Raw genomic sequence first — 20,959 nt, 5'->3', positions numbered from 1 at the left:
AGAATGAAAGATGGTTGTATGCTAATTATGAATGGGTTAAAAGCAGCATACGTGCCAATTTGTAAGGCATTTATTTGTGACGTTATCTCACTTATTAATAAATAATTAGACACCAAATATGTTGATTTAAAATATTTTATTAGCTCATTTGTAACCAATTCATACCTGGCATGGGAAAAGAGACAGAGGAATGATACATTAAACATTATCGAAGTAAGTTAGTACCCGGATTAGCGGTACGTTATCGGGAATAACGTATCTCGGAATGTCGCGACTGACCAATCACGTAGGCTACTCCAAAAAATCCAAAATAATTTCTTTCCTTATCCCTTAAAAGCTTCCACATATTGTACTATTTTCAACTAATGGTCTCTTCCCAGTTTAGGAAGTGAGTCATGGGAGGCCAGTGGTCCGTTAAAGTACGGGAAAAGAGAGCGGATGGGAGGGGGAGCAATCGGATTAGCATCGCTGCAGAGACTCGGAGGAGGGAAAAACAGGGAGGACGTTGTATCTTATTCGCGGACGAAAAACGGACAACAAACCGTAAGACAACCTGATAATTGATTCTAAGATGTTAATCAGAGATTTATGCGAGAGCCAAATAAAAATGAAGAGAGGTTTATACGAGCGGTTTATCGCTGCTTTCTCGGCCGAGGCAGAAGAGCCACGAGATGGGGTGAGACTGTAACGTCGCTCTTACGTAATACAACACATTTTCTGGTGTTTAAGCGTTAATCTTATGCATATAAATATAATTTTCTTGTCGTTAGCATTTGGCTACGAAGTTGTAATTTGCGGTGTATGTAAATCTGAAGGAAAACATGGCAGCTTAATCGAGCATCGACATGCGTTTGATTTGCGGGTTGTCTCATTATAAACAACACCAGCTGTATCATATTTGTGGTAAAATTATGGTTATACAAATGGTAATCATTTTGCGAAAAACGTTGTTACTTTATCTTAAGAGTTTATGTTTACAGATTGTATTTGTGCATCGATTTAACTGATCAACTGCAACGTTAGGCGTTTTATATATGACGAAAAGCCGCTCAGGTTAGGTTTGGTCCTATTCTTGAGGCGAAATTGCGGATTTTATGTCCACAGTCATTATTATTTCTCCCTGAGGCGCGCGACCCCGGATCGCTGGTTGCTGTTCTTCAGCACCACATGACCGCGCAGCGCCTGTCACGCACAAGATTGACAGGCCCCCGAAGTTATTACGTGGACTTATATGTGTGAGAGGATATCTGAATATTTCATGTCACCGAAATGGAGAACAAGTAGTGGAATTGCACCACTGAATATTTCATGCATTGTTTCATCCGTTATTAGCTAGGTATTGCAGGCATAGATATTATTTACTGCGTGTTGGTGGCCTTTAAACATTTTCCTGTTTTGTCAGAAGCTATATCCATTGCCAAAATATGATAGTAATGCAGTGCCATTTTGCTTTGCATTAAGACTCTTTGGTCAATGCACTAACTTTATTCGTTTTTTTGCCTTTCTCCTTTTTAGAGCAAGTGAATCTCAAACGAAACTGAAAATGCTTGAACAAGATCGACCCATGAACCCTGTCTTTGGAGGTCATGGGCTGTCATCTCAACGTATCTGTTCAAACGCCCCAAAAAGAGGTGAAAAAGATGGCAATTTTAACTTTGTGGGTCAAGATAGTGACACCATGATCGGAGATGAAAATCGCAACCAGGTGCGTCCACGAGCTCTGGGTCTATTAGGTCGTGATTCGACTCTGACTGCCAACCACTTTGGGCCTGGGACCCTTTCTCCCCTATCTCGCTTGCCTTGCTGGAGCCCTTTGGAGCCTCTTCTTGAGATTGAAAGTGGAGATGATATGGGTGGCAGAGTGCCACCGGATGGTGCAGAAGAGGGCAGATTGGATGAAGAGATGAGGGTGACAGATAATGACAAGGAGCAGAAATTGGTGGAGATTGACAAAGCAGAGGAACTACTGGATGATGAGGAGGAAGAAGAGATAGACTGGGCTGACAGCGAGGAAGAGTTTGAATTTAGCTACAGGTCAGAAAGCTCTTCCCCACTCAGTACAGGGAGCAATGACATAGCAGGTGGAGGGGCCCACGATCCAATCTGGGACCAAAGCTCCAACGCGACCACCTTAAAGGAAAAGGACCGATTTAGAGTAGAGCGGCGCAGAGAAAGTGCGGAGGGTGCCGATCCACTTGAAGATGCCCCGTCAGACTCGGACACTCATCCAGATTCCGAGCTGCCGGATCTTATGGAGGCCGTTTGGACGCTGCAGGATCGAGAGAGGTTTAAAGCACAGGAGATGGAGAAGCATCAGGTGCAACTGACCATGTATCGTCGCCTGGCTCTTATCCGCTGGGTTCGCACCTTACAAAACCGAGTCCAGGAGCAGCAGAACCGCCTACAGTCCAGCTTTGATATCATTCTCACACATAGGAAGGAGCTTTTGCGAATGGGTTCAGCCACTGCGGCCCAGTAACTAAAACTGAGAAAAGTCATGAGACCAACTGATGACACATTCAGGAACAAATGACTGCGTTGTCGTGTGAAAAGTAATCTTAGCATCTCATCTGTTGCCCTGATGTTACACAATGTTCAAAGTTATATTGCTGTCACGAATGTGGTTAAAAGTCCTTCAGAACCTCAGTTGGTTACAGATAACTTTTCGCCAACCTGACATGTTTAAATAATATATATGTATTTATTTATCATGCTTCACCGACAAAATACATGTAAGATATATTACAAATATCATATGTAAGCAATATATATGACGAATGGATGGATGGTTGAATAAAAAAATATGACTGTTTAATAAAGAGTGTTGTGTCATTGTGTATAAAGCAGGTTGTTAGTTTTTCCGCTATACAAAAAACATTTCTGCACGAAAAGATTTTGTGTATGTTAAAGATTCTTTCTGGAACCATAAGAACATGTATTTTACTGACATCTTATATAATAACAGGGGTATTATTTTGCTGTAAGGTACAGTGTGTTGACATAACTAAATGTACAAGATCTCCATTTGACCTTTAAACGCAAGATTTTGTTAAGAACCACACAATGTTTAATTCCTTATCACACTGAAAGTGTTTGGTGCGAGTTTAAAATCAAAGTGCCCTGCGTCAATCTAAATAGCATGGACTTTCTATCTTGTTGCCCCGGGCTGAGAGCGTCTGGCCTTGCGTGTGCTGGAGTGTTTACGGAGATACCAGTGTTTTCTCTATAATCCACACGCAAAGCGCTGCTGCAGGCTAAAAGTTGTCCTGGTTTGTGTCCCTGAGGGATTTGGACCGCGCGCGCCTCAGGGCACCTGGTTCAATCCGGCCGGTGAGCAGCACCCTGCGGGTCCAGTCAGACTCCGCAGCCAAAAGCCCCTGGCGAAATCTCGGATAATCCGTCGTTTTCTCACAAATTGCGGGAATTTATACCTTGACTAACCTTATCACACCCTTGTGCGAATGTATTGAAGAATTAACATGTTTAATGATTTGGTCTTTGGCATTATCGTACTAAAAAGTGCGAACAAAAAAAACGACACGTCTTTGAAAGCGTTTTAGTCTAGAAGCACCAGAATAGAAAAACAATAATAAACCAGCCTTAAAGGCCTGAAACATGCAGGTTACGAGGGAATGACATTTTTCTAATTTAATAAGTAACTAAAGCTAATTTGCGTAAATACGCAGTGCTGGGCCCATTGCTGAAAGCACATGTCATTTTAAGAGTTACTTTATTTCATCAAGTACACATACAACAAAAACAAACAACTATTTTATGATGAACATCTCCTAATATGGCAACCCTGCTGAAAAAAACAATAAAACCATTACAGAAAATTCTAATGGTTTTATTGTTTTTATTTGGACTTATATTGGTTCTAATGGAATATGGCCCAAAACACACTACAGTGTAGTTTTTTTGTCTCTAATGGTATGTATTGGTTCTAATGGAATATGTTGGTTTTAATGGAATATGGCCAAAACACACTACAGTGTAGTGGTTTTAATGGTAAAAAGCTAATGGTTCCTATAGTATTTTAATGGAAACCATTAGAATTTGCTGTAATGGTTTCATTGTTTTTTTTTCAGCAGGGAATGTTTTAAACACTAAAAAATAAAGGTTCTTTGGGTTTGTGTATCCTACTTATGTAGGCTACTTATGTAGGCCTATAAGAGCCATTTACAAGCCTTGGTAAAGGAAATTAAGAGAAAAAAGGGTTCTACAAACTAAAACGACTATAAAAAGAAAAAACAATTATGTTTTTGAGAACCTGACTAAAATGTTTTGTGGTTAACCAAAAATTATTTAGCACGCTTTAGCACCTTTAAGAGCGTATACTGTTTTGAGGACATTCTGGAAGGGAAAAAGAAAATGAATTCTTGATCCTTAACTCTACGTGTCTTTATCCAGAATGCATTCAAAAAATAAAATAAGCAAAAGCCACACTGTATAATGCAGGCAGTGGGACAAACCGCTGGGTGAGAAGGTCCCCGCTGGGCGCGAATCACAGCAGTGCAAGCGTGCCACGCGCCTTTCCACCCGAAGAGAGACAGGTGAGGGTGTGTGTGTGTAGGATGAGATGCTGTGTTCCTGGTAAGGAGATGCTGATTTAGTGTTTTTAAATGCAAAGAAATATAGACTTCTAAGATAGCCTATGTTGTAGAAATTTCCACAGCTGGGGTCACAATATGACAAAAATATTGTCATCATAACTGTACAATATACCCCATAAATTTGCCATGCAATACGTTTTTGAACTACTTTCAGGACTCTATTGGTAAAAAAATCTTAACTTTTACTTGTGTTCTATTGAATAAGTATTTGGGCCTATTACGACAACTACACGACAACTCACCCAGATAAAATGCCATTATCTCCGACAGCGAGATGCATGATGCATTAAACACATGTGAACACTAGGGGGCAATATCAGTCATAATTAAGTGAGTAGGCATCAAAGTTAGGAACCTCTGCCCTCAAAGACTTGAGATTTTAAACTCATTCTTACCTCTCTCCTCGTTCTTTCATATTTATGATGCACTGTGACAGTGAGGTAGCCTGTAGCACTCCACTGGCGTGGAAACAATCAGCTTGGACAGAGAAAGGGTGGCAGAGAGTCGAATGGAATGTTGACCCCCTTAGGGCCTGTGCATGATAAAGATCTGTCAGTGAAAGGGGATAAATAAGATCCCCCTTAAATAAACTTTAATAAAGCAATTAAGTATTTTATTTAGTTATTATTGTGTATTTTTGAGGAATGGTTCCATACTTTATGGTGTGAAGAGAAGTGATATATCTAGCTATACGTAGACCTAACTAAGGCCTGTTGGTTGAAGAGGGATCAGCTGCCTCGTCTGCTTTAACCAGCTAATAAATATGAAAACAGCAGGTTTAAACTTTTATTCGTTTGCTGCTTGAAAGGATTATACCCCTCTATGGAGTGCCATGTAAATCTCGAAACCTCATAATGGCCAATGTTTTCCCATAAAAATGTGTTGAACAAAGGCTCTTGAATAGGGGCTCTTTCACGCATAAGGGGGTTTTCACAGGACTTCATTGAGGACGGGTCGACCACACCACGCCCCGCGATAATCTCTCCGCCGGTTAGAGCGCGCCCCAGAGCGGCAGGTGCGTGTGCCAGGCACGGGGGTCACAGGGCCGACGGTGGTGGGGGAGCTCGCCATGTCAAATCCTCCCAGCTGCCGGTAGGGATTTTTTCAGAGGCTGTCACTTTCATTTAGCTTGCTCTTTTTCACCCCTTCAGACGAAATGGTCCCTCTCGTGCACAGGTCCTATCGACGCCCTCTGCCACTTGACAAAAGCAAAGCGCCGCTAAACGACGACAGGCCGAAACAATGAATTCAACGCGACCCGCTCTCAGCGCCGTGAAATTGCAGATTAAACTGAAAAAGCGGTGCGTTGCGCTTTCTTCAAAATGCAAATGCGTAAATTACAATGTAAAACACGCACTTAAGACATCAGCGCGCTCTGATCATATTTCCCTGTTGCGCCTTTTGTTTAAACTATGCTGGGTTGTTTTAACCCAGCAGTGTGTTCTGTCTAATAGTTTAACAACCCAGCACTATTTAGAGTGTAGTATTAAAATTCGGATTAGATAGTTAGGGTTAGGTTAAAAGAGTTAAAGGAGATGAATGTATACGGCACACAGGATCTTGAATCATTTATAATACACTCTTTGAGTTGCATTTCATGTACACTCTAAAAACAAACAGTGCTAAATAGCACTAAAAGTGGTTCTTTGCTAGGTGCTTCACTGGTGCTATATGGCACTAAAAATGGTTCTTCTATGATTACGAGCAAAGAACCACTTTTAGTGCTATGAAAATGAAATGCAACTCAAAGTGCTTTACAAGCATACAAACAAAATAACTAGCAATACAATATCACATATCAATATAGAAATATTCAAAAACAACTATATGAAAGGTTCACAATACTGTGAAAAAAATTAATGGAAACTCAAGATTTCTCCTTCTATAATTGAAGTTGGGGGTCACACAAAAACCATGAATACTATTAATTTGCTCTACCCTGTATCCTCCACCTATACTCTTAATCTGAGTTCAAAACATGGCCCACTCTTAACAAACTACCCTTGGGCTATGAGTCCATAATCCCCAAACTCAGACGGGTTCCCTCTGGAGCCATGGCAGAAACAATGCGTTTCAAACTCAATGCTGCTCTTTGTAAAGTCTATTGGCTGAAGAATTGATCTCATATTAGAACAACGAAATGAACAAACCAATTTTATCTGGATGAAGCAGATACTGTGCTATTCCTTTAAAATAGCCCTTTGAACACTTGTGACTGTGGCTTTGTTAAAGGGGCACTCCACTTTTTTTGAAAATATGCTCATTTAACAGCTTCCCTAGAGTTAAACATTTGATTTTTACCGTTTTGGAATCCATTCAGCCGATCTCCAGGTCTGGCTGTACCACTTTTAGCATAGCTTAGCATAATCCATTGAATTTGATTAGACCATTAGCATCGCGCTAAAAATAACCAAAGAGTTTCGATATTTTTCCTATTTAAAACTTGACTGCCCGAAAATAGTCCCCTTGGTTACTTTCAATATCAGGGGACTATTTTCAGGCAGTCCGTAATATCACTACGCCTCCTGCAGCCATGTTACGGCAGCAAAGTCCTTGATTATTACGGCAGAATGAGAGTATAGCTCCTAGCCATATCTGCCTAGAAGAAACACAACTTTTAATTTTCCGTTGGTCTTAGTACACGATGTAACTACAGAAGAGTCAAGTTTTAAATAGGAAAAATATCAAAACTCTTTGGTAATTTTTTAGCACAATGCTAATGGTCTAATCAGATTCAATGGATTGTGCTAAGCTATGCTAAAAGTAGTACAGCCAGACCCAGAGATCGGCTGAATTGATTCCAAAACGGTGAAAATCAAATGTTTAACTCTAGGGGAGCTAAAAAAATTAGCATATTTTCAAAAAAGTTGAGTGTCCCTTTAATAACCTTTATTTTTAGTCCTTTCGCGTTTTTAAAATCCCATGACTTAAAACTAAAAACAAATTTTCCGCACTCATTAATGAGTTCTAGCAGAATGAAACGCATGAAACATCAATGTTTCCAACACGGCAATCTCTAGACTTCCAAAGTTGGAATAAACCACAACAGCCAGGGGCTCCAATTATAGCTCATATATTTTCACCGGCGCAGTGTGTCTCACAATTGCTGAGAGGACACAACAGTGAGAGCGGCGATGGCAGAAATTGTGCCAACAACAACCAGACACGAACCAGAAGCAACCAGGCTGATGGTGCCTAAATAAAGAGAGACTGCAGACAGAGAGGTGTATAGATTTTCCGAATAGATAATACGCAGGGTGCGTAGTGCATGATGTATGTCACAGTGTGTGTGTGAGTGTATTAGTAGTCAGAGCACTGGGTCCCGGAGGCGATTCCTGTGTGTGCTTGCGATAAAGGGAGAACTAGAGGAAGTGAGGAGGGTGGTGGGGGGCGAGAGAGGGAAAGAGAGAGAGAGAGGGTGCGAGCTGGAGAGAGAAATAGTTAAAATTGGAGAAGGATGTGGGTTGGTGGAGGGGTGAGGAGTCAGAGACACTGAGAAAGAGAGAGGGAGAGAGAAGTTGATGGGGGGAAACAGAGTGAACAACCAGCAGAGCTTGGAGCTTTTATGATGCTGTCAAGATTCCTGGATTCTGTCCCCATCGGGCTCTCTCTATCTCCCCCTCGCTCTTTGCCCCTTTCCCTCACATGAAAAGAGAGGAAGAGTGTCTTGGCAGGGTAATTAAGAATGGCCTCTAAACACAGGAGTATGGCAGGAACACTTCAGATGAAAGTAAATGATTAAAATAATTACAGGCGCAGAGCTGATGAGCTGGAGTGCAGGGTGGCCGCCGGACATTTGTCGGTAATTAGATAATTAATCTGAATGCAAATGATGAGGCCTAACGACGCAGTCAGGCTGAACCGGTGACAACTACAGAAAGAGAGACAGATAAAAAAGAGAAGAAAGAATACTTACATCACAAAATGTATACAAAAATATTTAATAACAAATGCAGAAATGTATGCACCATTCAGGAACCACAAGGTGCACTGTCAGAAAAATGGTTAAAGATTGGTCACTGGCTGTCACTGGGGTGGTAGCTTAGGCCTACTTTTGTACCTAAAGAGTTAATAATAACAGGCATACCTATCTGTTCATACACTCACCTAAAGGATTATTAGGAACACCATACTAATACTGTGTTTGACCCCCTTTCGCTTTAAAACTGCCTTCATTCTACGTGGCATTGATTCAACAACAAGATGCTGAAAGCATTCTTTAGAAATGTTGGCCTATATTGATAGGATAGCATCTTGCAGTTGATGGAGATTTGTGGGATGCACATCCAAGGCACGAAGCTCCCGTTCCACCACATCCCAAAGATGCTTTATTAGGTTGAGATCTGGTGCCATTTTAGTACAGTGAACTCATTGTCATGTTCAGGAAACCAATTTGAAGTGATTCGGGCTTTGTGACATGGTGCATTATTCTGCTGGAGGTGGCCATCAGAGGATGGGTACATGGTGGTTATAAAGGGATGGACATGGTCAGAAACAATGCTCAGGTAGGCTGTGACATTTAAACGATGCCCAATCGGCACTAAGGGGCCTAAAGTGTGCCAAAAAAAAAAAACATCCCCCACACCATAACACCTCCACCACCAGCCTGACATTGGTAACAAGGCATGATGGATCCAGGTTCTCATTCTGTTTACGCCAAGTTCTGACTATACCATCTGAATGTCTCAACGGAAATCAAGACTCATCAGACCAGACAATATTTTTCCAGTCTTCATCTGGAGCTCGTGCAATTTGTAGCCTCTTTTTCCTATTTGTAGTGGAGATGAGTGGTACCCGGTGGGGTCTTCTGCTGTTGTGGCCCATCCGCCGCAAGGTTGTGCGTGTGTTGGCTTCAAAAATGCTTTGCTGCTTACCTGGGTTGTAACGAGTGGTATTTCAGTCAAAGTTGTTCTCCTATCAGCTTGAATCAGTTGGCCCATTCTCCTTTGACCTCTAGCATCAACAAGGCATTTGCGCCCACAGGACTGCGCATCCTTTAGGTGAGTGTATACACATATCTGTACCTAAATAGTACGCCTTAGGGTTTTTAAAAGTTACTGTCCTAGTGACAGCTAGAGACCATTTTTTGTGACAGTTTAAAGAGTGCAAGCTCTCAGAAACAAAAGATAAACTCTTAAAAATAAAAGTGGAACCTTTTAAAACTACTTTTTAAAGGTTTGGTTCCCTGATGAAATTTACAGTCAAAGGTTCTCAAAACCTTGTAAAACTGCCTTTTAAAGGTTTTGTGAATGTTAAAGGTTCAGCATGACAAAGAATCCTTTAGGACCGTGCTTCTCAAACTGGGGGTCCTGAGATGGTGCCAGGGGTCCCAGTTTAATGACATTTTATACATCAATTTATTATAAATTCTTTGGAATTAAGGCTACTAACCAAGAGCACTACATTGTATCATTTAATATGTTATGTTAATTAAAATTTTATGTTTTGGAATGTTATCATAAATATTCCTTGTTGTGGGGCCATTAAGGGGAGCACCATACACAAGGGGGGGGGGGGCAGCATGCCAAAAAAGTTTGAAAACCACTGCTTTAGGAACATTCATTTTAGCCTACATCTCAAATATTTTTTTCTCATGATGTGTTTTGTCTGCTATGAACACTTTTCAGTATAGAGAAGAGAAGCAAAACTAATGGACCTGAATAGAAGTCTTAGTGGTTGGAGGCCATAGATGTTCTGCTGCAGCAACATGATCAATCATTTATATCCACGTCAGTTTTGAAGTTGCCTAATGGGAAAAGCCAACACTTTTTAAATGAAAAATATAAAACAAGAAATAATTAGTCTTATGAAAAAAGTGAAATATGAAAAACATATTTTAGGCTGCTAAATTAGACGTTTGCAATTTTAATCTAAAGACACATTTTCCTGCTATTCATGATTAATAAATAAAGAGTTTTCTAGAAGTATTAATAGCATCATGAACTGCACTAAAATGGCCAAATCTATCCTAATTTTAAAAATCTTTCAAAAAAATTCCCATTCACTGTTGAGCATATTTTTCAAGATGTATCCATTTACAGGACCTTCCCGGTTTAAAAATCTATTTTTCCACGAAAGTTTAAAAAATATTAATATTCACAAATTTAAATACGCGATAATGTGCTTTTAGTAAAACAGATTTATAAACTGACAGCGTGCCATGTAGTTTACCGCTTGGTGTCACGTGACATTAGAGAACGCGCTCGCTCATGACGTGTAAACAGTGCGACACAGTTGATCTCCATTCAGCTTTTGCTGTGTAATATCTGAGTGAGTTGCGATACTGGTCCTATAAGTAAAGACAAAGTGTGTTTATTTTACCTTTAACTCACAGCATGGAGTATTTAATCGGCATCCAAGGGCCAGACTTTGTTCTGGTAGCGGCAGATAATGTAGCAGCCAGCAGTATAATCCAGATGAAACACGGTGAGTTTAGCAGATGTGTAGCTGCACGTTAGCATCTCGCCAACCGGTCAGTCAGCAATGAAAAACAAACCTATAGAAATGTTATAGACAACTAATAATTAAACACATTATGTTGTTTATACACGTAGGTGTTTTGTGCAAAAAATGTTTCTTTATTTAAGAATAACTTAAATATGTAGTGAAGTAAGCAGTGTTAGCTAACGTTACCCTGCTAACAGAGTTTGTGCGTTGAACTGATTTACATATTGATATTTTGAAAGGATGGCTTCTCAACAGATGCAATCTTATTTGAAATGAAGTCGTAAACTGTGCTGCGAACAACACGTCAGTTTTAATATCTTTTGATCGGCGAGTGTCAGATGGATGACTTTGCGATCGAGTTGTGAAAGTGAAAGTATGAACGTGACACTCAAAATTGTGTTTACAATATTATTTATTACAAGCTTTTAAACAGAGTTAGAGGATTAGTACATCACAAGAGAATACCAAATTAGTGTTTATGTATCATCCAAAAATGTAGCCTTCCTTTTTAAGACAGCTAATAATTTTTAAAGATACACGGACTCTGTGTAGAACGTGACTTGCAGTAAGACATGCTAGTACAGTAAGATCAGATACTATAGTGTTATAGAGATGTTGTGATGACATGTTTTGTATGTTTGACACGATTATGACAAGATGTTCAAGCTCAGTGAGAAGATCTTGCTCTTGTGTGTGGGTGAAGCTGGTGACACAGTACAGTTTGCAGAATACATTCAGAAAAATGTCCAGCTATACAAAATGAGAAATGGTAAGCATTCGTTTTTGTCATTTCTGCTAAAGCTAAATGTTATTGATTGTAATAAAATATACACTGGTATGTGTTGTATTGTTATATTTCCGTGATATTGAGAGCAGGTCCCAAAGTCATTATTTTCTCTCTAGAATGACAGACTGTGCGTAATATTGCTTTTTATTTTAAACATCATTCATGTTTATTTAATACTTTAAATTATATTAAATTAAATTGAATTTATTTTTGCAAATATCTTGTGCAATTTTTCCAACAATTTTACAACTTTCTCTTTGCTGATGAAACAATTTAGTTTGTATTTTATGTAGTTTGCAGTCTTCTGCAAAGTTTTTCTACAGTAAGGTATATTAGCATGTGGAGTCTAAATGTCAGTTGCTTCTGTTATGCTATGAATTGATTCAAATTTAAGGTTTTCCTTTCATCAGGATATGAGCTCAGCCCATCAGCCGCTGCAAACTTCACAAGGAAAAACTTGGCAGAGTATCTACGGAGTCGGGTGGGTTCAGAACCTTTGCGTCCAACTTTTGGTTCAATTGATTAAATGTTTTGGTAGTTTGGTTGCAAGATAAATAGTAAATGAATCTCTACCCACGAAAACTACATTTAAATATAAGCATTTAGCAGATGCTTTTACTCAAAGCATCTTACAAAAGCATAGAAAAACGGCTAAATTTGTCATATGAAAACAGTAACATGAGAAGTGCCATACAAGTCCTTTTTATTTTGTAAAGTTTTTGATTATCATTAGAGATACAACCTGTATAGAGGGAGACAGAAGATTATTATTTTTTTTTATAGGCACGGCTTTCAATTATAGCAACAAATATTGAGTTATGTAGAAAAAGAACGAAACGGCAAATAAATTATTTTCCTTTTTACTACATCTACAAATAAAACGTTGTAGAAGTGGTATTTTTAAAGTTGCTGTAATTTTCTCAGTGTTAAAATACTTACTCCTTTTTATTTCATATCCAAATACAACTATTAGTAAGCCTTTTATACATTGATTTCCCATGAAATTGATTCCCATTGATTTTCCTTGATTTTCTAGTTCATGCTCATTCCTTTTTTTTTTGCTTTTTAACCCCGAAAAAGCCGTGGGAGGGACACTGCATTATTTGACTGCAAACTTCATCAAAAACACCAACTCAAAAACCAAAAGCTAAACATGTCACATATCTTTGGAAAGCATATCTTGTGATTCGAATTATGTAAACCGTTTTAAGATACAATCAACACAACAGGTACAATGTGTCCTTTTTAGGAATTTTAAGGTAACAGTATGTAGACAGCAAAGTGTATATGTGAACTCCAGCACTGTAACCTGTTTAAAATAGGCTTAGGTACTGATGCCAATATGTGTTGAATGTCTAATGGTGATATCGGTGTCACAGAGGTCGCCAACACCTGTGCCTCCTCCCTTTTTGAGTATTTCTCCAAATGTGTGTGTTAAACTGAGGGCAACGTACAGCGCACCCATCTGTGCAAAAATGGGCTCGTTGCCATCCAGGCTCTTTTGTCTGCTAGTGTGTGCGTTAATTTGTTAGGAAGAGTGTAACTGCCTCCTGTCACAATAGCAGAGTGGGGAAAATGATTACAAAAAACAATTAGAGCAAGCCGAAGGGAGGTCAGGGTGGGAGGGGTGGTCTCACGGGGCTGAGGAAGTGCTACAAGTTCATAGGTCCACGTGCGTTTAGCTCCCCTTGACACATACTTTGCCTTTCTTATAAGCTACTTGTTCACAGACCAAGACTAAATGTGTCCCTGTAATTTTTTGTAATTTACTCTTTCTACATAAAATCATCCATTATATTATAAATAACATTCTGTGAAAATATAACCTTGATATTTTTAAATAGAACAATTGTGATTAAAGTCAAACTTTAATGCTCCTTATCTCATAATAGATTATTAGACTTTAGCCTGAAAGGGTCACAAATTTGTCCAATTTTTACTATTAATTTGTCTTAAAGTATTTAATATTTGACTAATAGAAAACTGCCTTAAAATAAAAAAAAAACATGTTTTCCTCACAAAAAGAAAAAAAAGATTATCGTGCAATCATTGATTAAATATTATTGAATAAATTTGATATTATTTAATATAGTACCTAGACCCATTTGTCATCTGTGCTCAAACCCTTTGGGATGTTTATATGAGATAGATGTCATACACGCTTTAAGGAACATGTTTCTAAAAAAACAACTGGGCCTTAGGGGCGTCCCTGGAGTTTAAAAGCTCCTTAGGTGGATCTTTACAGAGAGAAAAGGCAAAGGTGGATAAACCTGGTTAACCTGCACACCACAGTTTATTCATGATAGAGATCAACAAATGGGAGTTTAAAGCGTCTCTTCACAGCCGAATTCTCGTTTCTGTGCTTGTTTTATGTATCATGCTTTTGTTTTGAAATCACGATCTCATCCAACTTCCCCTCAAGCTTTGCGCAGAACAGCCCAGCAACAGTTTGCCTTTATTGGCTTGCATGAAATATTATTGGCCCTCGTTCTCTCCAAACACACTGGCACAAATAATTACTTGTGCCATATTGCAAGGCATTCCCCTGTTCCGCTACAGATGAACAATTAATACGGCAGATCGGGCAGAGATGCCAAAGAGCAGAATGTGTCCTGGGGCGATAAGCAAGAGACGGGGAACACAGCAACAGAAGATGAAAGCGTGAGACCAAGAGATGAGGAGAATGAATGATACAATACTGTTATCAATCTTCATACTCATCAGACAAAGCTTTTGTTTACCGCCCATCTTTAACACTAGGACACAGATGATGAGAGGCTGTTGTGTTGATGCGGTAGTTCACAAGGCAGGTGGAGAATTCACGAAACAGGTGTCGAGTTTATACGGATAGATGATGCTCAGGGGAATTTTATACAAACTCAAATCTTGTCTTTCAACGAGGCCCTGTTCATCTAAACCACACTACTGGGAGTGAACCATATTGCTTAGGTGAGCGTCTCTTGGGGGTGTTTACTCACCCAAACGTCCCCTAGAGACCCACGGTGAGCAGGGGGGCGGTCCAGATCAGATTAAAATCTCTCAGGTGGGTTAAGGACTAGATTTTCTGGTTTCAGAAAAGGAACTGGACCTTGTGTTATAGATTCACTGCTACATAATTGAAATCTCTGTTTGTGAAACTGCAGTGTGTGACTTTATTATTACTTTTTTACATTTCAGCATTTGGAAGACGCTTTATCCAAAGCGACTTACAGTGCATTCAAGATGTAACTTTTTTTATGTGTGTTCCCGGTGATCGAACTCTTAAGGGGACACTCCACTTTTTTTGAAAATATACTCGTTTTCCAGCTCCCCTAGAGTTAAACATTATGCTGCGTTTACACCAGCTGCGGTAGAGGTGGCAAAAACTCGCTATTTGCGCATAGTTGGACACTTGAACATTTGAGTTTACTCGCTTTATTCGCGCATGAAATTCTATTCGAGACATTCACGCAGAAATTTGCGTCATGGGAGGGGCTTCTGCGACTCCACTGAGACTCCGCTCACTTCCTGTAATTACGTCACTACTACAGCAAGGTCCTGATTGGTAAACGTGGCGCGGAAATCCTCAGAAGTTCCGATTTTTCAACGCGTCGTGTGTTCCGCGCCATTCGGGGTCGTGCGTACCGTGCTGCGTCTTTGCATTGACTTAACATGTAAATCACCCGCGCTTGCCGCCTCTGCCGCGGCTGGTGTTAAGGCAGCATTAGATTTTTGCAGTTTTGGAATCCATTCAGACGAAAGTGGCTGCTGCAGGCGCAGTGATTATTATCCAGTGCCTGGAAAGATTCCCCTAACTTTCAATGGCAGGAGACTATTTTCAGGCAGTGCTAAAATCACTACGCCTGCTGCAGCCATGTTACGGCAGCAAAGTCCTTGATTATTACGCCAGAATGAGAGTATAGATCCTAGCCATATCTGCCTAGAAAATAGCAACTTTTAATTTTCTGTTCGTCTTAGTACATGATGTAACTACAGAAGAGTCAAGTTTTAAATAGGAAAAATATCAAAACTCTATTTTTTTGTGCGATGCTAATGGTCTAATCAGATTCAATGGATTGTGCTAAGCTATGCTAAAATTGGTAGTGCCAGACCCGGAGTTCAGCTGAATGGATTCCAAAACTGTGGAAATTAAATGTTTGGCTTTGGGTGAGCTGGAAAATGAGTATATTTTCAAAGGGGTGGAGTGTCTCTTTAACCTTTTGAGCTGCTAACACGAGCTACAAGAATTTGTATTTTTGAATTAACTGAAAGTGGTAGTTGCGCATGCAAAAGATGTTTCTCCAATACCCTTGCAGACACACATTGTCTAGGTAGTTACTTATTGGCCAAAGTGGCCAAATTTCCATGATATTTTAGTTTCTAGATATGACTCGGATCACTTTTTCCCATTAATTCACCTCATTGGATAAACCAGATTTAGCACAATGGACCGCCCATCCAAACAAAACAACGTGAAACACCATTGTTTATAATTTTTGGGAACTCCACCTATAAATGATTGACATAAAATTGCACATTGAATCGGGAGAAGTATAAACATGGAAAAATAACCCAACAGCAAAAAACATTTAGGCGTTTGCACGGTGTGAATCGAAATCTCAGCATATGAGAGCCATGCAGACAGAAAGCGTACGGGAAAGTCAAAGTAGTTCTATCTTAACAGAGTTTTGTAAGGAGAAGAGAGCGAGAGCGTGAGAGCGAGATAGGAGGAAGAGGACTAAAAGAAGTTTTAATGAGAGCTGGCACTGCTCCAGGGCATCAGGGTGAGGGCGGGAGATGGAGGGAGGAGAGAGGAGGTGGGTAGGTGCTCGCGGCAGCAGGGGTGCCGTCTTCCTGCAGATGTCACACTGCTGGTGACACCAGCGACCCCCCCCCCCAGACTGCTCCACACTCCCCTCCCTCCCCTTTGCTCCCCTTTCTCGGCTCTTTCACACCCCTCCCTGCGCTTTCCTCTCTCTCTTTCTCTCTCTAATGCTTCCACTTTGCAAATGTAAAAGTTTGATGTTATTGTAGGTGTTTTAAATTTACGATTGCGTTTACTGTAATAAAAAGACGGCTGAGTTAGCGTAAAACGGTGTTTCTTTTCCATTCAGTTTTTTAAGGTGATAATAATGTACAGTCTATGCCAAATTTAACTCTTCTCAGAGTGTTTTATATCTGGGTCCACTTGATGCTGTCTTATTATGACCGGTTGACCATAAACTGTCCCTTATTTATTTTATACATTGAATAAATGTGACCCTGTCTGCTAAAGTCATTTTTTTTAATTTATATTTTTCTGCATAAAATCATCGTGTGTATATAAAGAACAATCTTCGAAGTTAAATTAAAATCAATGATTGCCCCAACTATCAAACTTAGATTATAAACCTTTGATCTGGATTTTACAGACAGGGTCACACATTGAAATTTAAGGGGTTAAAGTCAACAGTCTTTCTCTCTTTTTAGACTCCATACCATGTAAACCTGCTGTTGGCAGGATATGATGAAACTGATGGTCCAGGCCTGTACTACATGGACTACCTGTCTGCACTTGCCAAAGCCCCTTTTGCTGCACATGGATATGGCGCTTTCCTCACCCTCTCCATCATGGACCGATACTACAGGCCAGGTGAGTCTCAAACACATGAGAGAGGGTAATATTTTTTATTAAACATTGTTTACTCCTAATGCGTCTCTTTCACCTTACTACAGATCTGACTCGTGAAGAGGCTGTTGATCTGCTGAAAAAATGTGTTGAAGAGGTAAGTTGTAGTAGTACAGACTCTGTTCATCCATGTAGTTTAGTCCATTGGGGGGGGGGGTGTGACTGTGTACACCAAAGCGCTTAAGCGCAGCTGAAAATGCCAAGCAGATGCCAACTGTGGGCACTTGCCAGCGTTTTTCAGCTGGGCGCTTTGGTTGCTATGATACTTCTGTTTTGTTTATCAGTCGTTGTACGATGTGCCGGTCGGTTGTTGTGGTATTTATTCCGCCCCTTCTCCACTGCGATTGGATGTGACATTGTCAAGCTAAGCATTTTACCCAAAGTTGAACATTTTTCAACTCTTGGCGCTCAGCGCTGATGAAACACGCCTGCTGCTGGCATTTTTTGATAAGAGTGGCGCTTCCATTGGAAACCATTGAAAACATACACCGACCGTAGGCGTAAACGCCTAGGTGTACATGTCCTTTCACACTTGCTAACTAGGAGAGCAATGTATATCAGTTATTGGGCCAATGCTATGTTCACATTTCAAGCCAGTGTGTCCAGTTCCCTTAAAGCCTCTTTTAGTTTTTTAGATTTGCAAGGTAACATGACCCATTAAATAGAGTTAATATTAAAGGAACACGCCGACTTTTTGGGACTTTGGCTTGTTCGCCGTATCCCCCGGAGTTGGATAAGTCCATACATGCCCTTTTCATTTTCGTGTGTCCCGTAGCTCTGTCTGACGGAACCTAGCTTAGCACAAAGACTGGAAGTAAATGGCTCCAGCTAGCATATTGCTACTTGGGCGAAGTGATTTGCTCGCAGCACCTGAAAAGCCCTGTGGTGATGAGCAAGAGAGTTCACGCAAACACTCCGCCCAAGTAGCAGTGGTTCGCCTTCTGAGAATATATTTTCCAGTATGTATACGATTAAAAGATGGCTGTCTCATATGACCGTATTATTTGTACATGCTGTGACTATACAAATCACAACATATTAATAGGAAAATGTTGCCGTTATTTTTCACTCATTGAAAGCAGTATGCTAGCCGGAGCCATTTACTTCCATTCTTTGTGCTGAGCTAGGCTAGCGGTGATTGTGTCAGACGGAGTTGTGGGACACACGGAGATGAAAAGGGTATGTATGGACTTATCTAACTCTGGGGGATGCGGTGAATAAGCTTAAATCCCAAAAAGTCAGCGTGCTCCTTTCAAATTATACTCACGCCTTTACGGTACCTTTTCATTTATGTATTTGGAAGATGCATTTTTTTACCCATTGAGCCACTTTAGGAGCTTTAAACATGCTCACATGTGTAAAAAACTTTGACATGTTCATCATTGTCAGAAGAGGGGCGTCATTATTATTATTATTAATATGATAAAATGTTGTATTGTATGAAAATTAGATGAACTTTGCATTTTTTTGCATTTAGGACATTTTAGTCCCAGTCTAAAATGCAGGTTTGAGCTGCCTTAAAGGGACAGTTCACCCCAAATTAAAATTGTGTCATCATTTACTCACCTGCATGTTGTAAGAGTGTTTAATTCTTTTGAATACAAAAGAAGATATTTTGATCAGTGATGGTAACTAAGCACACAATTGACAGTACCCATTGACCATAGTAGGAAAAACAAATACTATGGAAGTCAATGGGTGCTGTCAACCATCATTTATCAAAATATTTCCTTTTGTGTTCAACAGAAAAAAGAAACTCATACAGGTTTACAACAAAATAAGGGTGAGTAAATGATGAGAATTTTCTATATTAGGGTGATTCTCACGAAAACTTGGTTTTAAAAATGTCAAGCATGAAAATGTAAAATTTGCTTATTTACTTTTTTTTCCACCAGACATTGAAAAACAAAGTCTGGAGTAAATGGGAACATTAATTTAAAAACTTTTACTTATCATTTAACACTTTTTGTAACATAATTAAAAAAATTAGTCCTAAAAAATCTCATTACCGCAACAGTCAGAAAACATCAACACTGACATATTTTCAAAATGACATGACAAACCTGAAAGAACATAATTTGGAGATTCTGCACATGCATTTAAAATCAAAGTATTATGCTTCTATTAATTAAATTAACATTTAATAAGCATCTGTTGCGGTAATGATAATCAAAATGTTGTGTAAGCATTCTGACAAGACAATATTTCAAATTAACTGTAAAAAAATGATCTTACCTGGTAGCAATCTTGAAGTAACTGGTCCATGTGCTTGGTCACTCAAAATCAAACTTTATTAAAATTCTGTATGTGTGCTTAAACTGTTCTCAAAAAGTGTTGCGGAGGATGAGAACATCAGGCATGGACACATAATTTTCCAAATTTTTCTTCATTATTATTATACATGAATATTCAGTAAATATTTTTTCTGTCATCTAAAGTAGTCTAGCAAAACATCCATTTATTTTTTTTCTTAATATTTTTGTGTTAATTTGATTAAATTACAACATAACGCATGTTCAAACACAGCCGGACACATTGCGGTAATGAGAATTTCAGCAGAAAATTAGATAAAATTTACAATTATAAATTCTTATGTTGAAATCACACATTGTGCAAGGTAGAACACAGTATTGTGTTAATTCTGATGCTTTTTTAATGTTACTATATTACACATTTTAAAGCTAAAATCATTAGTGCCGTGGTGTTTCAATGGTTTCGTGAGAATCACTCATTAAGTGTATAAGCACTATATTAAGTGTATTAAAAACGAAAGCATTAGAAAGATTTTTTTAACAAATTGTAGCCACAGGTAACCACATTCATAAATAATAATAATACCAAAGATAAAGCAAGCAGGAAAAAATTATATCCATCTATTTGATATTTAATATGATATCTAAGCATAATTTTACTTGTATGCGTGTATACAGTAACCTTATATAACCGTTTCGTTGTGTTCTTTTTCCCCGTCAGCTCAACAAACGTTTCATCTTGAACCTGCCTTCATTCACCGTCCGTTTGATTGACAAGGACGGCATCCACGACATGGAGAAGATTTCTGTAGGCTCCAAATGAGCAACTACTGCTATTCCCCCTCTAGTCATACTCTTTTATACTGCAAATGTAAATCCTATGTGCTCTAATAAAACATCTACCCCTGTTAGATATACTGTCGTTTGCTGTGTGATTATCTTCCTTAATGAATTCAAATGTATTACTTTTTAAGCAAATTGAAACGCACTTAAAAGTTTGCGTTGGAATACAGTTAGCTAACAAAAAAGACACAAAAGAGTGTGCGCTTATGCTATGTTTGGATGTGTACTTGTTTCCTCACTCCTTGTGTTTTTACACTCGGCTCGTGTGCTTTTGCGCGCACGAGTGCGCCTCCTCTCTCTCTCTCTTCTCTGCAGACAGGTGATTAATAAACATTAAACAATCCCTCTCTCCTGAACACACCGGAATCTA

The 20,959-nt window shown here is 39.3% G+C and overlaps 2 protein-coding genes across 3 annotated transcripts; both read left to right on the top strand.

Moving 5' to 3' along the window:
* Positions 1-379: 379 nt before the first annotated feature.
* LOC129455956 (uncharacterized) lies at positions 380-2,819 on the top strand. 2 transcript variants are annotated; one of them, XM_073858354.1, is made up of 2 exons: positions 380-543; positions 1,516-2,819. In XM_073858354.1, the coding sequence occupies exon 2, from the start codon at positions 1,544-1,546 to the stop codon at positions 2,477-2,479; it is 936 nt and encodes a 311-aa protein (XP_073714455.1). In that variant the 5' UTR covers positions 380-543; positions 1,516-1,543; the 3' UTR covers positions 2,480-2,819. The 2 variants fall into 2 exon arrangements, with proteins under 2 accessions (XP_073714455.1, XP_055076720.2); XM_055220745.2 differs by having other exon boundaries at positions 536-676.
* Positions 2,820-10,823: 8,004 nt separating this feature from the next.
* Positions 10,824-20,661, top strand: psmb2 (proteasome 20S subunit beta 2). The gene is made up of 6 exons (XM_055219000.2): positions 10,824-11,039; positions 11,707-11,829; positions 12,258-12,328; positions 17,296-17,458; positions 17,542-17,591; positions 20,468-20,661. Exons 1-6 carry the CDS (start codon positions 10,949-10,951, stop codon positions 20,567-20,569), a joined length of 600 nt encoding a protein of 199 aa, XP_055074975.1. The 5' UTR covers positions 10,824-10,948; the 3' UTR covers positions 20,570-20,661.
* Positions 20,662-20,959: the final 298 nt, after the last annotated feature.

This window comes from Misgurnus anguillicaudatus, chromosome 20, assembly GCF_027580225.2.
Source record: "Misgurnus anguillicaudatus chromosome 20, ASM2758022v2, whole genome shotgun sequence".
NCBI classification, from domain to species: Eukaryota; Metazoa; Chordata; class Actinopteri; order Cypriniformes; family Cobitidae; genus Misgurnus; species Misgurnus anguillicaudatus.
This window is presented reverse-complemented; position numbering and strand designations above follow the sequence as displayed.

Excerpts from the sequence above, each read along its gene's own strand:
- psmb2 (XM_055219000.2), top strand. The coding sequence starts at position 10,949 with ATGGAGTATTTAATCGGCATCCAAGGGCCAGACTTTGTTCTGGTAGCG. Across the intron at positions 17,459-17,541 it reads GGACCGATACTACAGGCCAG|ATCTGACTCGTGAAGAGGCT; the intron begins GTGAGTCTCAAA and ends ACCTTACTACAG. Across the intron at positions 17,592-20,467 it reads TGAAAAAATGTGTTGAAGAG|CTCAACAAACGTTTCATCTT; the intron begins GTAAGTTGTAGT and ends TTTCCCCGTCAG.